The sequence below is a fragment of the Aythya ferina genome (assembly GCF_964211825.1).
Source record: "Aythya ferina genome assembly, chromosome: 26".
Classification (NCBI taxonomy): domain Eukaryota; kingdom Metazoa; phylum Chordata; class Aves; order Anseriformes; family Anatidae; genus Aythya; species Aythya ferina.
In genome coordinates, this window is record NC_140324.1 from 1,505,937 (window position 1) to 1,519,779 (window position 13,843).

At 50.3% G+C, this 13,843-nt stretch overlaps 1 protein-coding gene and 1 long non-coding RNA gene across 4 annotated transcripts in view; one reads left to right on the top strand and one right to left on the bottom strand.

The window, feature by feature from the left end:
• On the bottom strand, positions 1 to 3,712 carry LOC311423933. The gene is made up of 2 exons (XR_014685944.1): positions 3,575 to 3,712; positions 1 to 2,598 (listed from the first exon to the last, which is right to left on the bottom strand). It is a non-coding gene; the product is annotated as an uncharacterized lncRNA (long non-coding RNA).
• BTBD2 (BTB domain containing 2) overlaps positions 3,207 to 13,843 on the top strand; it is a 25,394-nt gene continuing 14,757 nt past the window's right edge. For 2 of the 3 annotated variants that reach the window (XR_014685941.1, XM_084498545.1), the window contains exons 1-3: positions 3,207 to 3,886; positions 7,053 to 7,127; positions 10,369 to 10,488. Coding sequence is in view for 2 of the 3 variants with exons in the window: in XM_084498545.1 (XP_084354671.1) it covers positions 3,219 to 3,886; positions 7,053 to 7,127; positions 10,369 to 10,488 (863 nt within the window). In the remaining variant the exon portion in view is untranslated. The remainder of the gene's footprint in view (positions 3,887 to 7,052; positions 7,128 to 10,368; positions 10,489 to 13,843) is intronic. The other variant, XM_084498546.1, reaches the window with a different exon arrangement.

Sequence of the window (13,843 nt, forward strand, 5' to 3'; positions counted from 1 at the left end):
TTTTTAGGAGCGTTCATTCTCAGCTTTATTTCTGGGAAGTTAAATTCTCCCAGATGGCACTATTTTTTACTGTATTTCTTTGTCTAATAACGCTGCTGATTGCTGCTGCTTTGGTGAGTAGCGAACACCTTGCCCCATCCCGTGGTGCCTTCCTGCACCCCTGCCCAGGTGACAGCATCCTGAGCACACTTTTGTGCTGTCCACATGATCCCTTCTTATTTCTGTCATAGCTTTCTTTCCATTGGCCTGGATTTGAGCCTCAGGCTACCACCACAAAATGAATCATTTTTCATTCATTTAATCACGTGCCAAACACATAAGCTCTAATTAGCTGCGGCATGGCCAGCATGGTGGGCAGGGGACCAGCTGGTGCCACCTGCCCTGGATGAGGCTCCATGCAACCATGAAGTGTCCAACTTTCCAGCTGCGCATGGGGACATGCAGCAGTCTGCAGCTCCCTCTAATGTTTATGGCCTGTACAAGGCAGATGAAACCCAAACAGGATGGAACGGGAACCAGCAGGCTTCGCGCAGGCACCATCCAGGCATCCAGACGTTGTATTTGTGAATTAAAAAAAAAAAAAAAAAAAGGCAACACTGAACTGCACGGAAGCAGCTCGGCCATCAAGGGGGTGTGAGTCTGTGACGTGCTGAGCAAATGGTGTGAAATCAAAACTGACGCGGTGTTTTTGAAAGAGTCTACATCTGTATGCAATGCTCAGTTATCAGTAATACTAGAAATATTTCACAAGAAAAAGCAACGTCCCTCTAAAGTTTCCTACGCATTCCTGCATGCACAGATTAGATGCCAGAAGGGACAATTATGACGCCCAGCTCTGAACCCCAGCATAGCTGTGGTTAGGGGAGATTCCCCATTTAGTGTAACACAGCTTTAAAAAAAATGCAGCACAAGCCTGCTGGTAGGTTATGCAGCAGAAATAGGTATTCGATAATGTGATACAGAACCAGGTTGGAAGCTCTCAGTCCAAACCAGTGATGTAACAATACTGCAGTGATGTGCCATGGCACTGGCCACAGCGATTAATCTGGGAGGTCCCTCAGCTATACAAGGGTCTCAAAGCCTTGAAGCAATACAATGAGCATGTCTTTGTGCAGTAACAAAAACGGTATGGCAAAGGCACGCAAAACAGAAGGGGAAGACAGCACACTGCCTTCCCAAGCATGTTGAATCAAGGACCATGCATTTGCTCTAACATGCACACGCACCTCGAGGCACTGAAGGGTTGCATAAAGGCTCCCAAAGGGAGCACAAGTCTACCCAAAGGCTTCTGTTGGGAGAACTTTTTGATGGGAGAAAGTGGTGCCATGCATGTTTTTTAGAGTCCTAATTAGGGTTGGGCTCAGCGTTCCTGTTAGGGTTGTGTGGAAAGAGAGAAGGTGCAGAGACCTGTTGTGTGTGGGGTTGCATAAAGGATCTCAGAGTTCAGGTGTACCCAAAAGCTTCTGTTGGGAGCACTTTTTGATGGGAGAAACTGGCAACGTATGTGTCATAATTGGTGTTAGACCACTAGATACCTGGATGTGTACTTACTTTGCCTCGAGGGTTCAACAGCGGGCTTGTAGGACACCCTAGAGGCTTCTAGATCTTAGGCAGAGTCTTTATTTTGCCTCTTGGATTCAAGAAGTTGCTCCTAGGGCATCCTACAGTGGCCTAGGAGACCTCTAGGGCAACCTAGAGGAAACTGGAGGTCACTGAGAAGTTTTACTTGGGAGCTAGAGGGCACTGAGTACTACACAGCATCTAGAGTGCAGGGGAGGACCACAGGAGGCCTCCAATGTGCCCAGAAGTGCCCTAGAGAGTCCTGCGAGGCTTCTGGGGGCCTCTAGATTCCCATAAGAGTGCTTATTATGCCTCTAGGGTGCAAGAGGGGGCTCATAGGGCATCCAGCCTCACAGTGACCGCCTTTTTCCTCTAGGATGCCTTCCAGGGCATTCTACAGTGTCCTATGAGCCTGCTGTTGCCCCTTAGTGGGTCAGCAGCAGGCCTAGAGCAGTTCAGGGTGCCATATGAGAAATCTCTTGCACCCTAGAGGCAAAATAAGACTCTTTCTGGAATATAGTGGCTTCTGAAGGCCTTGCAGGGCTCTCTAGTGCACTCCCAAGCACACTGGAGGCCTCCCGTGGTCCTCCGCTGCCCTCTAGGTCCCCCTCAGGTCTATCAGGGCCACCAAGTGCCCTCTAGCTCCCCCGGAAAGCCTCCCAGTGACCTCCAATTTCCTCTAGGATGCCCTAGAGGCCTTCCAGGGCACTCTAGGATGCAGTGAGCTGCCTCTTGAACCCCAGAGGCAAAATAAGGACCCTTCCTGGCCAGGAAGGTGCCAGCCATTGTGCTTTTGGCCTCTCTGCCTGGCATGGAAAGGCAGCTCTGACCCTGTGGGATCAGGATTGCCGTGATGTCATGGCAGTCGCACACCAAGACACGAGGGACCAGGCGGTGGGATCGGTCGCAGAGGAGCTGCTTGTCCAAGCAGGACAATGCCTGCAGTGCTGGGGGAGCAGCCATGGTGTCAGCAGTGGCCCTGTTCCTCCAGGCTGATTATCCTGGGTTATCAGCAGTGTCCTTGGGATGTGGGGAGTCCTGGTAGTAAGAGCACGGAGATGGACCCCCAGCCCTCTCTGCACCCCCTCTGTGCAGCCCCTCACTCCGCCTGACTTCCCCTGCCGCATATCCCAAACTCCCCCTCGCCCCCAGGACCTCTTCCTTCAGCCCCATACCCTTCTCTTCCATGAATTGCCCCCTCGTGGGGCTGCCCCCATTCCTCATCCCCTGCTGGAGACCGCCCAGCCCTTCATACACCCAGAAAGCCCCCCCGGGGGGATCACACCCCACAGAACCGCTCCCTCGCTCCAGAACCACCCCCTGGCCCTTCACTATTGCCCCCTCACTCCAGATCTGCCCCCTGGCCCCTCAGAACTGCCCCCTGCTCTAGAAATGCCCCACGACCCCTCAGAGTTGCCCCCTCGCTCCAGATCTGCCTTCTGACCCCTCAGAACCTCCCCTCACCCCCTCAGCACTGCCCCCGGCCCCCTCACACCTCCCCTCCCACCCCTCAGCGCCAGCCCCCTCCCGGGCCCCGCCCGCCGCCGCCCTCCCCTCCCCTCCCCTCCTCTCCCCGCCCCACGCCACCGCCTCCACCGCCTCCGCTCCCCACCCCCACCCCCCGGTGGCCCGGCCGGCGGCGGCGCCGTTCCCCATCCATGCGCCGCTGCTGCCCGGCTCTCTGCATCAGCAGCAGCAGCAGCCGCGGCACCACCGGCCCCGCCGCCGCCGCCCCCGCCCGCCCCCCTCCCGCCGCCGCCGCCATCACCATCGCCGCCCCCCTCCCGCCCGCCGCCGTGTCCCGCCCGCCGCTGCTGGTGCTGGTGCTGCTGCAGCGCCGCCCCGCGCCGCCCGCTGCTGCGCCTCCGCCGCACAAAATGGCGGCCGGTGGGAGCGGCGGGGGCCCCGGGGGCCTCTCCTCCTCCTGCCCGCAGCCGCCGCCGCCGCCGCCGGGCAACGGCGCCGCCGCCGCTTGCACCAACGGCGCCCCCCCGGCGTCGCCGCCCGGCCTCACCTACAACCAGTGCGGCGCCGCCAACCCGGCGGCGGGCGGCGGAGGCGGCGCGGGGGGCCCGGCGGCGGCGGTGGCGGCGGCGGCGGCTCCGGTGGCGGCGGCCGCCGCGGCGGCTGCGGTGGGGGGCGCCGGGGGAGCCGGGGGGGCGGGCGGCCCCGGCGGGGCGCTGCAGCGGGAGCCGGTGTACAACTGGCAGGCGACCAAGCCGACCGTGCAGGAGCGCTTCGCCTTCCTCTTCAACAACGAGGTGCTGAGCGACGTCCACTTCCTGGTGGGGAAGGGCCGCGGCTCGCAGCGCATCCCCGCACACAGGTGGGGGGGCAGCGCCGGGGGGCCCGGCCATGGGGGGGGAGGGACGTGTGCCCTCGGCTTGGGGAGGGGGGCGCGTGGCCACAGAGGGTGCCCCGGGTCTGGGGACCCAGGTGTCCCAGGAGGGTTTTGGGGGGTACTAGGGTGTGGAGGGGACCCGGGTGACCCAGAGGGGTTTGGGGGACGCAGGCAGGCCGTGTGGGGGACCCAGGTGACCCAGCAGGGTGTTGTGTTTTTTTTTTTTTTTTGGGGGGTGGGGTGGTAGTAAGCCCTGGAGGGGGACCCAGGTGTTCCCGAAGCATATTGGGGGGTATAATAGGCCCGGGGGAGGAGGAAGGTGACGGAGCAGGGTTAGGGGGTGGGTAATAGGCTCTGGACGGGACCCAGGTCGTGACCCAGCAGGGTTTGGGGGGGAGGGGGGGGACACACGACACGACACAGGTAGGCCCTGAAGGGGGCCCGGGTGACCTAGAAGGGTTTTGGGGGAGGGTAATAGGCTCTGGAGGGGGACACCCAGGCCCCACGAGGCCCGGCCAAGGCGTGGGTTTTGGGGTGGGGGCCTCCTCTGTGCTGCAGCCTGTGCTGGGGGCTCAGGGATCGTGGGCCCTGCTGGAGGGCGGGTTGGGTTTGCTGTGGAGCATCCAGGGCACCTTTTGGGGAGCGATGTGTCTTGAGGGGGGGGTTACAGGGATCCTCTCTCCTGAAAGCAAATACGGGGTCGGGTAACCGCTCCCCATGTTTGTCTTGTTGGAGCTGCGAGCTCAGGGACGTGTTCTCCGTGGTGCTGCGGTGGCCAGGCCCGGCTCCGCGCCGCTGCAGCCCCCAGCACCAGCCCCCGGACGGAGCTGGCATCACCAGGCCTGTGGTATGCCAGATCCCACCCGTGGGCCCCGTGCGTTGGTCTTTCACGTGTTCCTGGCTGCATGTCCGTGCGTAGAGGTGACTGCTCCTCAGTTGGGCTGGCCGGTGTTGCATCAAACCTCTGTGAACCTTCAGATTGATTTAGTGTTCCTTCCTACGCTTGCCACATCAGAGGACAGGGTCTGGTGTCCGGCTGTGTTTTCCCCTGAAGGGTAGGTGGGACAGAAGTGCGTTGGCAGAGCGGCCGGCAGAGAGAGATGCAGCAGGGACAAACGGACCCCTGGATTTCACTCGGAAGCAGTCCTTGTTTCTGTGGGTTATGGAGGAAAGGAGGAATGTTTTGTCAACAGAAAAAGGGATTTGTGAGAGCAGTGAGAATGGAAGGGAGAGAGCAAGGATTTGAGAAGGGAAATGTGGCAGAAATTTGGTTTTAAAAATACACAGTATTGAGTTGTTGCTGAAGCCCTGTATTTTGGAAGGTAATCTACCACTGCAAAACAAACCTGTGATTCTGAAAGAGCTGTACTGAAAATGACATCTGGACAGGAGGAAACCTGTCTGTCCATAAATGCTTAAGGCCAAGCTGCCATTTCAGAATTTGCAGCTCGGAGCTTACTGCTTGCTGAAGAGCTGGGAATTGTCCCCACTGGGTAATTCAGAATGGACGTGGCTGATTGACATTCAGCGGCTTCTTGGGGCAGCTCCTTCGATTTGTAACAGAACTGCTGCATGTCGCTCACAATCCCTGCTTCAGGGAGTACCTTCTGGTTTGCTCAGGTGTACAAACAGCAAACGCAAGAGTCTTTCATTTGAGGGCAGGACCTGTTTTAATTGGGGATGGGGGAGGGCTTGTCAGTGTGCTCAGAAGCGGTGCTTGGCAAAGGGAGCCTCCCTCCAAGCAATCTCAGGCTATCACTTTTCTCATATGTGCTTGTGCACCTGGAAGTTTTCCCTTCAGATTTCCCTTTTTTCTCTTTTTCTGTTTGAAGCACACTTGTTCTGGGCTAGTTTGAATGTTGAGGGTGTCAGTTCTGTGCTTGATAATTTGGAGCTTAATTAGTATTTAAGTATGCTTGCTCCTGTCCTGAGAACTAGGCTTGCTAGATAGGGAGGGGCAATGTTCAGCCAGAAATAAGTGGAAAATAAATGAAGCTAAAGAAAAAAAAATGGCCCCAAAGTGAAACGTTGCTTAATTGCTCTGAAATCCATCTGGAACTCTGGGTGGTGAAGATAGAATAGAGTGTGTCATGCCGTGACATCCCACTTAAGGATTATATAGATTTTAGTGAAACTTGCCTCTATGATATTACAGTTGGGATATCCTGATGATTCATGAAGTACTGTGGTTATTTCAGAAACAGAGGGCTTAAAATAAAACCGCCCAGACCCCTTCTGTGCTCAGCTCTCCCACAGCAGCCTAACAGCAGAAGATATTTTGTGCTGGAATTGAGTTGCAAAGCAACAACGAATTTAATTTGAGAGGCACCGTATTGCTTCAGCAGGTGAGGGCAGATGATGTACTTTGATGCTAGGTGCCTGAAATAGTGCACGATTAACAGGTAAGTATTTCTGCAATGAGGTTTCGGACCAGGGCAGGTATAAAGAATGGCTAGAGTAGGAGCACGCCCTAAATAGAGTTCTTGAACAGTGGCTGGTGATGCCTTGAGGAATGGTCTGCAATATCTTATTTTAAACCCTGAAACTTGTGGTCTTTAATACGGCATGTTACAAATTTTCAGCTTTGGCAGTAACCTGGTTAGTGCAAGTACCCTAAGAGCTGGACGTGATGGTAGCTCAGCTCTGCTCTTGTTGGGCTCCTCAGAAGGGTGGGGATGGCGTGGCTGTAGGTGCGGGGAGCTGCGTGGTATAATGCCGAGTGGTCGCGGGTGGCAATGTCCTCGAGTGGTGATGCTGTAATTGAAAGCTGTCTTTGCAGACAGATAGCATAAGTGGCTGTGCTGGGCTTGACTGAAGGGTCTTCTATCCAAGCACCCGTCCTGGGAAGCATCCACAGCCCTGAGAAGAGCAGGCATCCTCTTTTCAAGAGGCTCCAGACCCTGTGGAAATTGTTTGCATACCCAGGAGCAAGCTTGGTCTCCACGCTATTAGCCTGTTCCCTCTTGCTGCCGAATCGGCTGTGAAGGAGGCAGAACAGCAGTATGTTTTTTGATTCCAAGGCTAACAAACATTTGACTGAGCAGGCTGTTCTGATGCTACTTGATGGCAACATGGCCAAGACTGATGCATTGATTATGCTCGACAGTAAGACGGAAGTTTGTTTGTTTTTTTTTTTTTTGGCCTTTTCCAGACTGGCTGCATCATGCACAACATCAATGAGATTAGAAACATCTAAACCTCGTCGGCCAGGTGCTGTGTGGATGGGGTACTTTTCTTGTTAATTGGACAGAAAACATGGCCTGAAGTGGAATGGGGCAAGTGTATGGCGATGTACCCCTGTGTATGCTTCAGCCCAGGAGAACCACAGCTCGGAGACAGGCTGAGTTTTTTGGAAGCTTTTTTTCAGGCATTTCCCTTCTGAGCTTGTCCTGCCTTTTCTTGGATGTGCATAAACTTGTCATGCCTGCGGTGGCACATGGCAGGGTGTGCTACTGCCCGGCTCCTGGAGGTGTGTTTTGAAGGGCTTCTCCTTGGGGTCTTTGGACCTCATTTTACCTGGTGGCTCTGCTCCTTGCTCTGGAAGGATGCAGCAAGTGATCGTTGTTCATTAGCTTCTTGTCACCTGCGGCTTTGCAGAGCTCCCTCACATCATGTGTCGCTCTGTTTCCGTGTCAGCTCTTCTGATACAGATATTTTAAGATTTCTCTGCAGTGGAGCGGGTGGAGCAGGGAGGTGTTACGCAGTGGTGGGATAGTCACGGTTCTCAAATGGTTCATTTTGAATTGTAATGGCCTGCAAAGGGGGCAGGACTGTTGGGTATACGAGTTAAGGAGGTGACGAGTGGAGATACCAAGGTGAGCAAGGAAGCAGTACAAAAACTGGTGGGTAGGAAGCTGTAAACAGAGTAATGAAGATGTTTTCTTGCAGGCTTCCAAATCTTCAGAGTCAGCTTTGGATCTTCGTGAAGACAGTCAAATTGTTCACCTTGTCCAAGTTCCCCCGACTCTGCTTTTATTGCTGAAAGCCAGTTTACTTTGATTCTTACATGTGCAGGGGAAATGATGAGGAATCAAATGTTGCTTTCTGAGTTGTTTTGCTCAGTTTCTGCTCATTTCTCTGCATCTTTTCAGCAGCTCACTTTGTTTTGCTACCATACTTGTTTAAAAATAACACTCAGTGTTTGGATTCTTTCTCTGGTAAAGCTGGGACACTATGGGGGAGCTTAGGGTACCTGCAGTTCCCTTTGGAGAGTTGCATAATTGCATTGGGCAGTATTCCTTAGGGTCAGGGGAGAGACCTGTGGTGCGCTGGTTGCTACAGTGCTTCAGACAATAGGAGAAAAACTATTACATCTCTATTACTCTGCCGGTTTGCCATAATTGTTTCTACCCTCCAAAACAAAACCATCTCTCTCTTTTGCAGACCTGCACAGCTGGGGAAACAAATGTGTACAAGTTGCACGTTCCTTCTGTTCCTGGAGTGTCTTCAGAATAGGTTTAAGTGTTCGTTTTAGCAAGAGTAAGGAGATGCCATGAAGAGAGAGGGATTTTCTTGCCTTAGTTGTGTCCCTCTGATGTTTTAAGGAAACTACGAAATCTGTAGTCTTGCAGTTTTTTAGAGTGCTGTGCATCTTTCTGGCACCTACTGGGATCCCTTTAGGGTTCAGCAGTGTGAAAAAAATCAAGTTGACTTGTCACTGAGCGAAATGGAAGCAAGGGTTGGACAGCTTCTTTCAAATGAGTGCCCTTTTCAGAATGCTTCTGAAGGCTCTCCGCTAATTGAGGATGTAGACTGTGCTGGCTATGAAAATGAAAATTTTAGAGTGCAATTTATTTACGTTAATATTTTTTTCTGTAGCAAATAATGCCAGCAACTATCTTGCCACCATCACTGCTTTTGTAAAAACAAGGATTTTTGTTTCATCTGGCAATCCTAGTATTGTGAACAAGTTTTCTTATTTGTTCTTGACATTTTTCTTGAGAATTGTTTGATAGAAATATGCATGTGCATTTTTTTTTTTAACCACCATGGCTTGTCCCTAGCTCTCTTACCCAATTAGAAACAATACAACCCAGTTCGTCAGCCAAGCCGCCCATCACAGCAAACAAGCCTGGCACGTCTACAACGCTTCTCCCTATTGTGTCTATAGAAGGTCTCCTCTGAACGGGGCAGAGTGAAAATTGAGAAAATTAAAAATAAAACGTGGGGAGGGGAAAAGAAAAAGAGTTTCTGTCACTTCCTACCATGGTAAAATCTAACCAAAGCTCCTCTGTAGTGATGGGCTTTTCCTTGGAGCCTGAGTGCCGGAGGTTTCTGTCTCGTGCCTTCTGTCACGTACGGTTTTCTGCCCCCAGTTCCAGATACTTCTCTCCATTGAAGCGTGCTTCAAACTCTGCTGCAGCGAGAGCTGCTGAATTTTCTTCCTTACAGGTGGAAGCGGTCAGAATCATCGCTTCTACACTCTTGTCTGCTCCATGTCCCCACGCTCATCGGTCAGGCGGGGGCTGCTGAGGTGGACCTTCATGGCCCTTGCTTTATTTAACTTCAGGGAGCTGCGTGGTTGCAGCCACCAGGAACAAGCTGGTTTTCCTGGGAAAAGCTCATCTCTGAGTTTTCAAACAACGGGAGTTCTCAGAAGTGCTTTTCTAAGGCATGGAGGCAGCAGCTTAGATATACGCAGGCCTCTCAGCAGCTCCGTGGCTCCTCCTGAAACACGGGTTGGTGTTTATCAGTGAGGGAAATCATCTTGTTTACATGGGAGGGACGAAAGATTATTTTTGGTCTCAAATCTGTTTTGTGGGAATTCTCGCTTCCTATTTCTTTAGGGCTGATAAAATGCCTTCCTCTGTTAATTGCCGTGTAAACTCACAGCAGTGTGTAAAGGGTTTGCAGGCACCTAATGGCACTGGTGCACTTCACCTCGGGGTCTGCCTGCCCTCTGGGCTGAGCAAGGAGCAGGTTTGGTGCCCGCGGCCCCGCGTGCGCTGCTGTAATCAAGGATTCTCTGGGGAGACGTGAGGAGGTGGGTAATGTGTAGTGACAAGTGTTCTGTAAATATTTTCTGTCCGTGACTGTGGGGAACCACACCAAGTCTTGGGCTCTGTTCTCTGGAAGAATTTGAATTCCTTAAGTTGCTGTTTCTTAATTTCTCAATTTCATAAGTGGCTGTAGGCTCCTATAAGGGCTTTGTAAAGCAGCTGTGTATATTCTGTTCCACGATGCACAAAATCTTGTCTTCGGTGAACCATTGCAAATTTGTATACCGCGACTGGACTCAGAATGAAGTTCTTTGCAACTTTGGTGTTTTCTCAGTAAATGAAGGAAAGTCTGATGCTCCCTTCTCTTGCAAAACATTTTTGCTTTACCACTATGAGCGATTTGCCCTCCCTGGGGGAAGCCTTGGGGAACAGCAACTAGCCTGGGATCTTTTTTTTTTTTTTTTTTTTTTTTTGCAAGTGAATATGGTTTAACATAAGCTTTTTGTTTGTTTATTTTTTTAATTTTAGATTTGTGCTGGCTGTGGGCAGTGCAGTCTTCGATGCAATGTTTAATGGTGGAATGGCCACAACGTCTACAGAGATTGAGCTGCCTGATGTGGAGCCTGCTGCCTTCTTAGCTTTGCTGAAGTAAGCTGCTTCTAACACACAGCGTAACCGGAATGAACAGATTTATTGTAGAGAAGGGTATTTTCAATGAAAGCAGTGAACCATTTTGTGAAGTGGAGATCGTTACGCTTCTAAGTAAAATGCCTCTTTGTTGATCTGTTTGAGGGTGTTTAAATGCTGGTGCTAAATCTCCCTTGTCCTGGGTAAAAGTCTAGATTAGCTGCTGCACAAAAATATCTGACTCGCTTCGTCTTTAGGTTTACCAGCCATTAAATGATTATGCCCTTCTGCTGCTGATCTGCAGTGTGGGCAAAAATAAACTTAGTTTCGTAAATATGTAGTTATATATAGTTCAGCCATGAAAATGCAGTGATTGGGAGGGATTCTGATGGGCAGTTGGCTAAAGTTCACATGCTGGCCCTTTCAGTAAAGTTGATACCTGCTTAGACAGTGTCTCAACTTTTTTTTTGTAAATGAATTGGTTTGATTTGATCCAAACGCTGTTTGAAAGAAGTGGGGAAAAATAATCATTTTAGAACTCCCAAAGTTACAAATACTTGGAGCTCAGCTTATGGGCATATGAGCAAGTTATAACAGGTAAGCGAGGGTGTGAAATCAGTGTCAGACTTTCTGTGTGGTATCTCCCTCTGAGCATGCTTTATTCCTCTTTTGGAGAGCCGGTTTTGCATTTCCATTTCCAACGTGTATTGTCAGTCTGCATGCTGGGGGAAGGAGGAGGAAGGGGCTGTAATGTCCTATTCACTGATTTCTTTAAGCTTGGCTGGTGCCATATAACATCCAGCAGCAATCCTGAATGTATGCTGGAAAGTCATTGTCCCATTTCTATAGGATTTTTGTAACCTACTTCCCCAGGTTTCCAAAACCGTGCTCTTGACATGTTCCCTGCTTGCTTCCTATTGGGAACTATAATTATAAATAGCTTTGGCACACTTTTTGCTTTACCTTCAGAAAGTGCTTAGGTCATGACTGTGCTATCTTAGAAGGTTTTAGAATTGATCTTTGTAGGATGATAGGCCAGAAATAACAGGGAGCCCATAGCCCCCTCCCCTTTGGCTCTTTTTAAACCAGACACCAGCACATGGGGAATCCCTTCAACTGGCATATGACTCTTTAGCAGCTTGTCTCTGAGCATCTCTGTGGAGTACAGAGTTAGCATCTGTCTTTAAAACTTAGCAAGGCTCAAATACCGAGCGAATTAGAGGCAAAATCGGGTTGTTACCCTGCCAGTATTGAAATTTCAACAGTCACATAAAAAGAACAGTATGATCTTGGAAGAGAACAGTCATCTGAAAGGACTAAGATGATCTGTTTCAGTGGATTTCGACAGAAATGTTTATATTTTGTAAAAGAGAAATACTGTGTGGATTGCCACAGTGACTAAAGCTTGCAGTAATGCTACAGCAGTTGTGCCTGTAGTCCAGTGATACCTTAGGTGCTTAAATCTAGAATTGAACTAAGCTCATTGTTCAAAAGTGTCAAAGGAGGCATGGGTGTTGTTCCTGTAGGAAGCTTACCAAGCTCTACCAGTCCCTCAAAATGCTGATCTGAAGTTGAAGCTGCTCCTTATATACGTCTCTGGACTTGGTCCGGATCATGACCTAATGCTGCAGGATCAGGAGCTTACCAAGAGACAAACCGCCCATCCTGAATGCTCAGCATAAGGCCCCTTCTGGGCACTAGGTTGTGTTTGTGGGCTAGGGGCATTTAACAGGTCTGCTGTAACTGCAAAAGAGATCCTTTTTTTCTCCCCCTCCCCCCCCTTTTTTTTTTTTTTTTTTAATAGTAACCAGAAGAACCATTTTGATTTTCTGAGGTCACAGTCTGAATCTTCTATTAAACTAATGCTGCGCTTTTTCACAGTTTGGGCATCTCTTCTCTTAGCGTACAGTTTAGATTACGGTAAAAATAGTTACTAATGTAGTCATTGCAGTAAATGGAACTAGTTTTTTGCACAACTGTGTTCTTTTAATCTTGTAATAAACAGGGTTGTGTAGTGAAAATAGAACTGGTGAAGGGATGTGTGCAAAACACGTGTGAGCCAGTGGCTTGATGCTGTTATTAACGCACGCTTTAAAGCGACACAAAAACCTGCTTTCGGTGGCACTGAGAGCAGTCCCTGTCCTCCGAATCCTTCTGTTTCTGCATCCCTGAGCTGCATCCTGACCCTCGCTGTTGTTGGAGGACCAGGAGCTGTGTGGCCGTGCTGCAGCCAGTCCCTGCAGGAGAGCAGCCCTGTAGCTGCGCAAAGCCTCCAGGACCAGCTGCAACACAACGTGCTCTTGTGCCCCCCCTGGCCGCTGGAGAAATGCCGGAGAAGAAATGGCTGGAGTTTCCAAAATCTCCCGTGGAACAGGAATGCCAAGCCCTGCTAACAGGCTTAATACTATGTCTCTGTGCTTAAAGCCTGCTTGGTGCCTTTCAGACCCTGATTGGCAAATGCTTGACTGGTTAAAGGAAAAACAGTAAACAAAAACTCTGCATGGGATTAGGACTGACATCAAATGTGTAACTGTTTTTACTGAATTCAGCCTGCCAGTTCCTGTTGTCTCTAATCAGCATGCTTGGGTATGAGGAGGCTCGGGCAGGCTTCCTATGACGACCTTTGTTTTTCCATGCGGTATGAATGTGCGTCCTTGTTTTGGCCTAACAGTGAAGGCTGATGCTTTGCTAGCAGTGTGGCAGGCCTTGTTTTTCATTGTAATTAACTCTTACATTATGCTTGTTATATTTCTTGCTGTATTTTAACACCTGTATAATGGAACAAAACTGTTTTAACAAAGATTTAGCATATAAAGTGGAGAGATGAGGGGAAGTGGTGCATAGGTAAAACGTCTCTCATCTGCAGTAGATGTATATGTTTCATTGCTTCGGATAACTTTTGAATTGGAACTGAAAGAACAGAGCCTCTCTTCTGAAGTAGGCGGGCAGAATTTAATTTTTGTCCTTGCTTACTCTAACTGAACAGCTGAAAACTTTAATTCACAGGCTGTACTTGGCCAGAAAATGTTCTAGTCCGGTGTAAGTGGCTGGCTCAGCAGCTCACTGGCTGTGGGATGTGAGGCAGTTTGAGTTGCTAGAACAGATACTCATCCTGTTTTATTCATTAAAAGTGATGCCGTAAGGAGTGGTTTTTCATAGAATCATGAAATCAGTCAGGTTGGAGAAGACCTCTAAGATCATCCAGTCCAACCCTTAACCTAGTACTGCCAAGTCCACCACTAAACCACGCTGCAAAGTTCTGCATCTCCACGTTTCTTGAAGACCTCAGGGGATGGTGGCTCAACCACTTCCCTGGGCAGCCTGTTCCAGTGCTGCACAACCCTTTCAGTAAAGACATTTCCCCTAATATCCAACC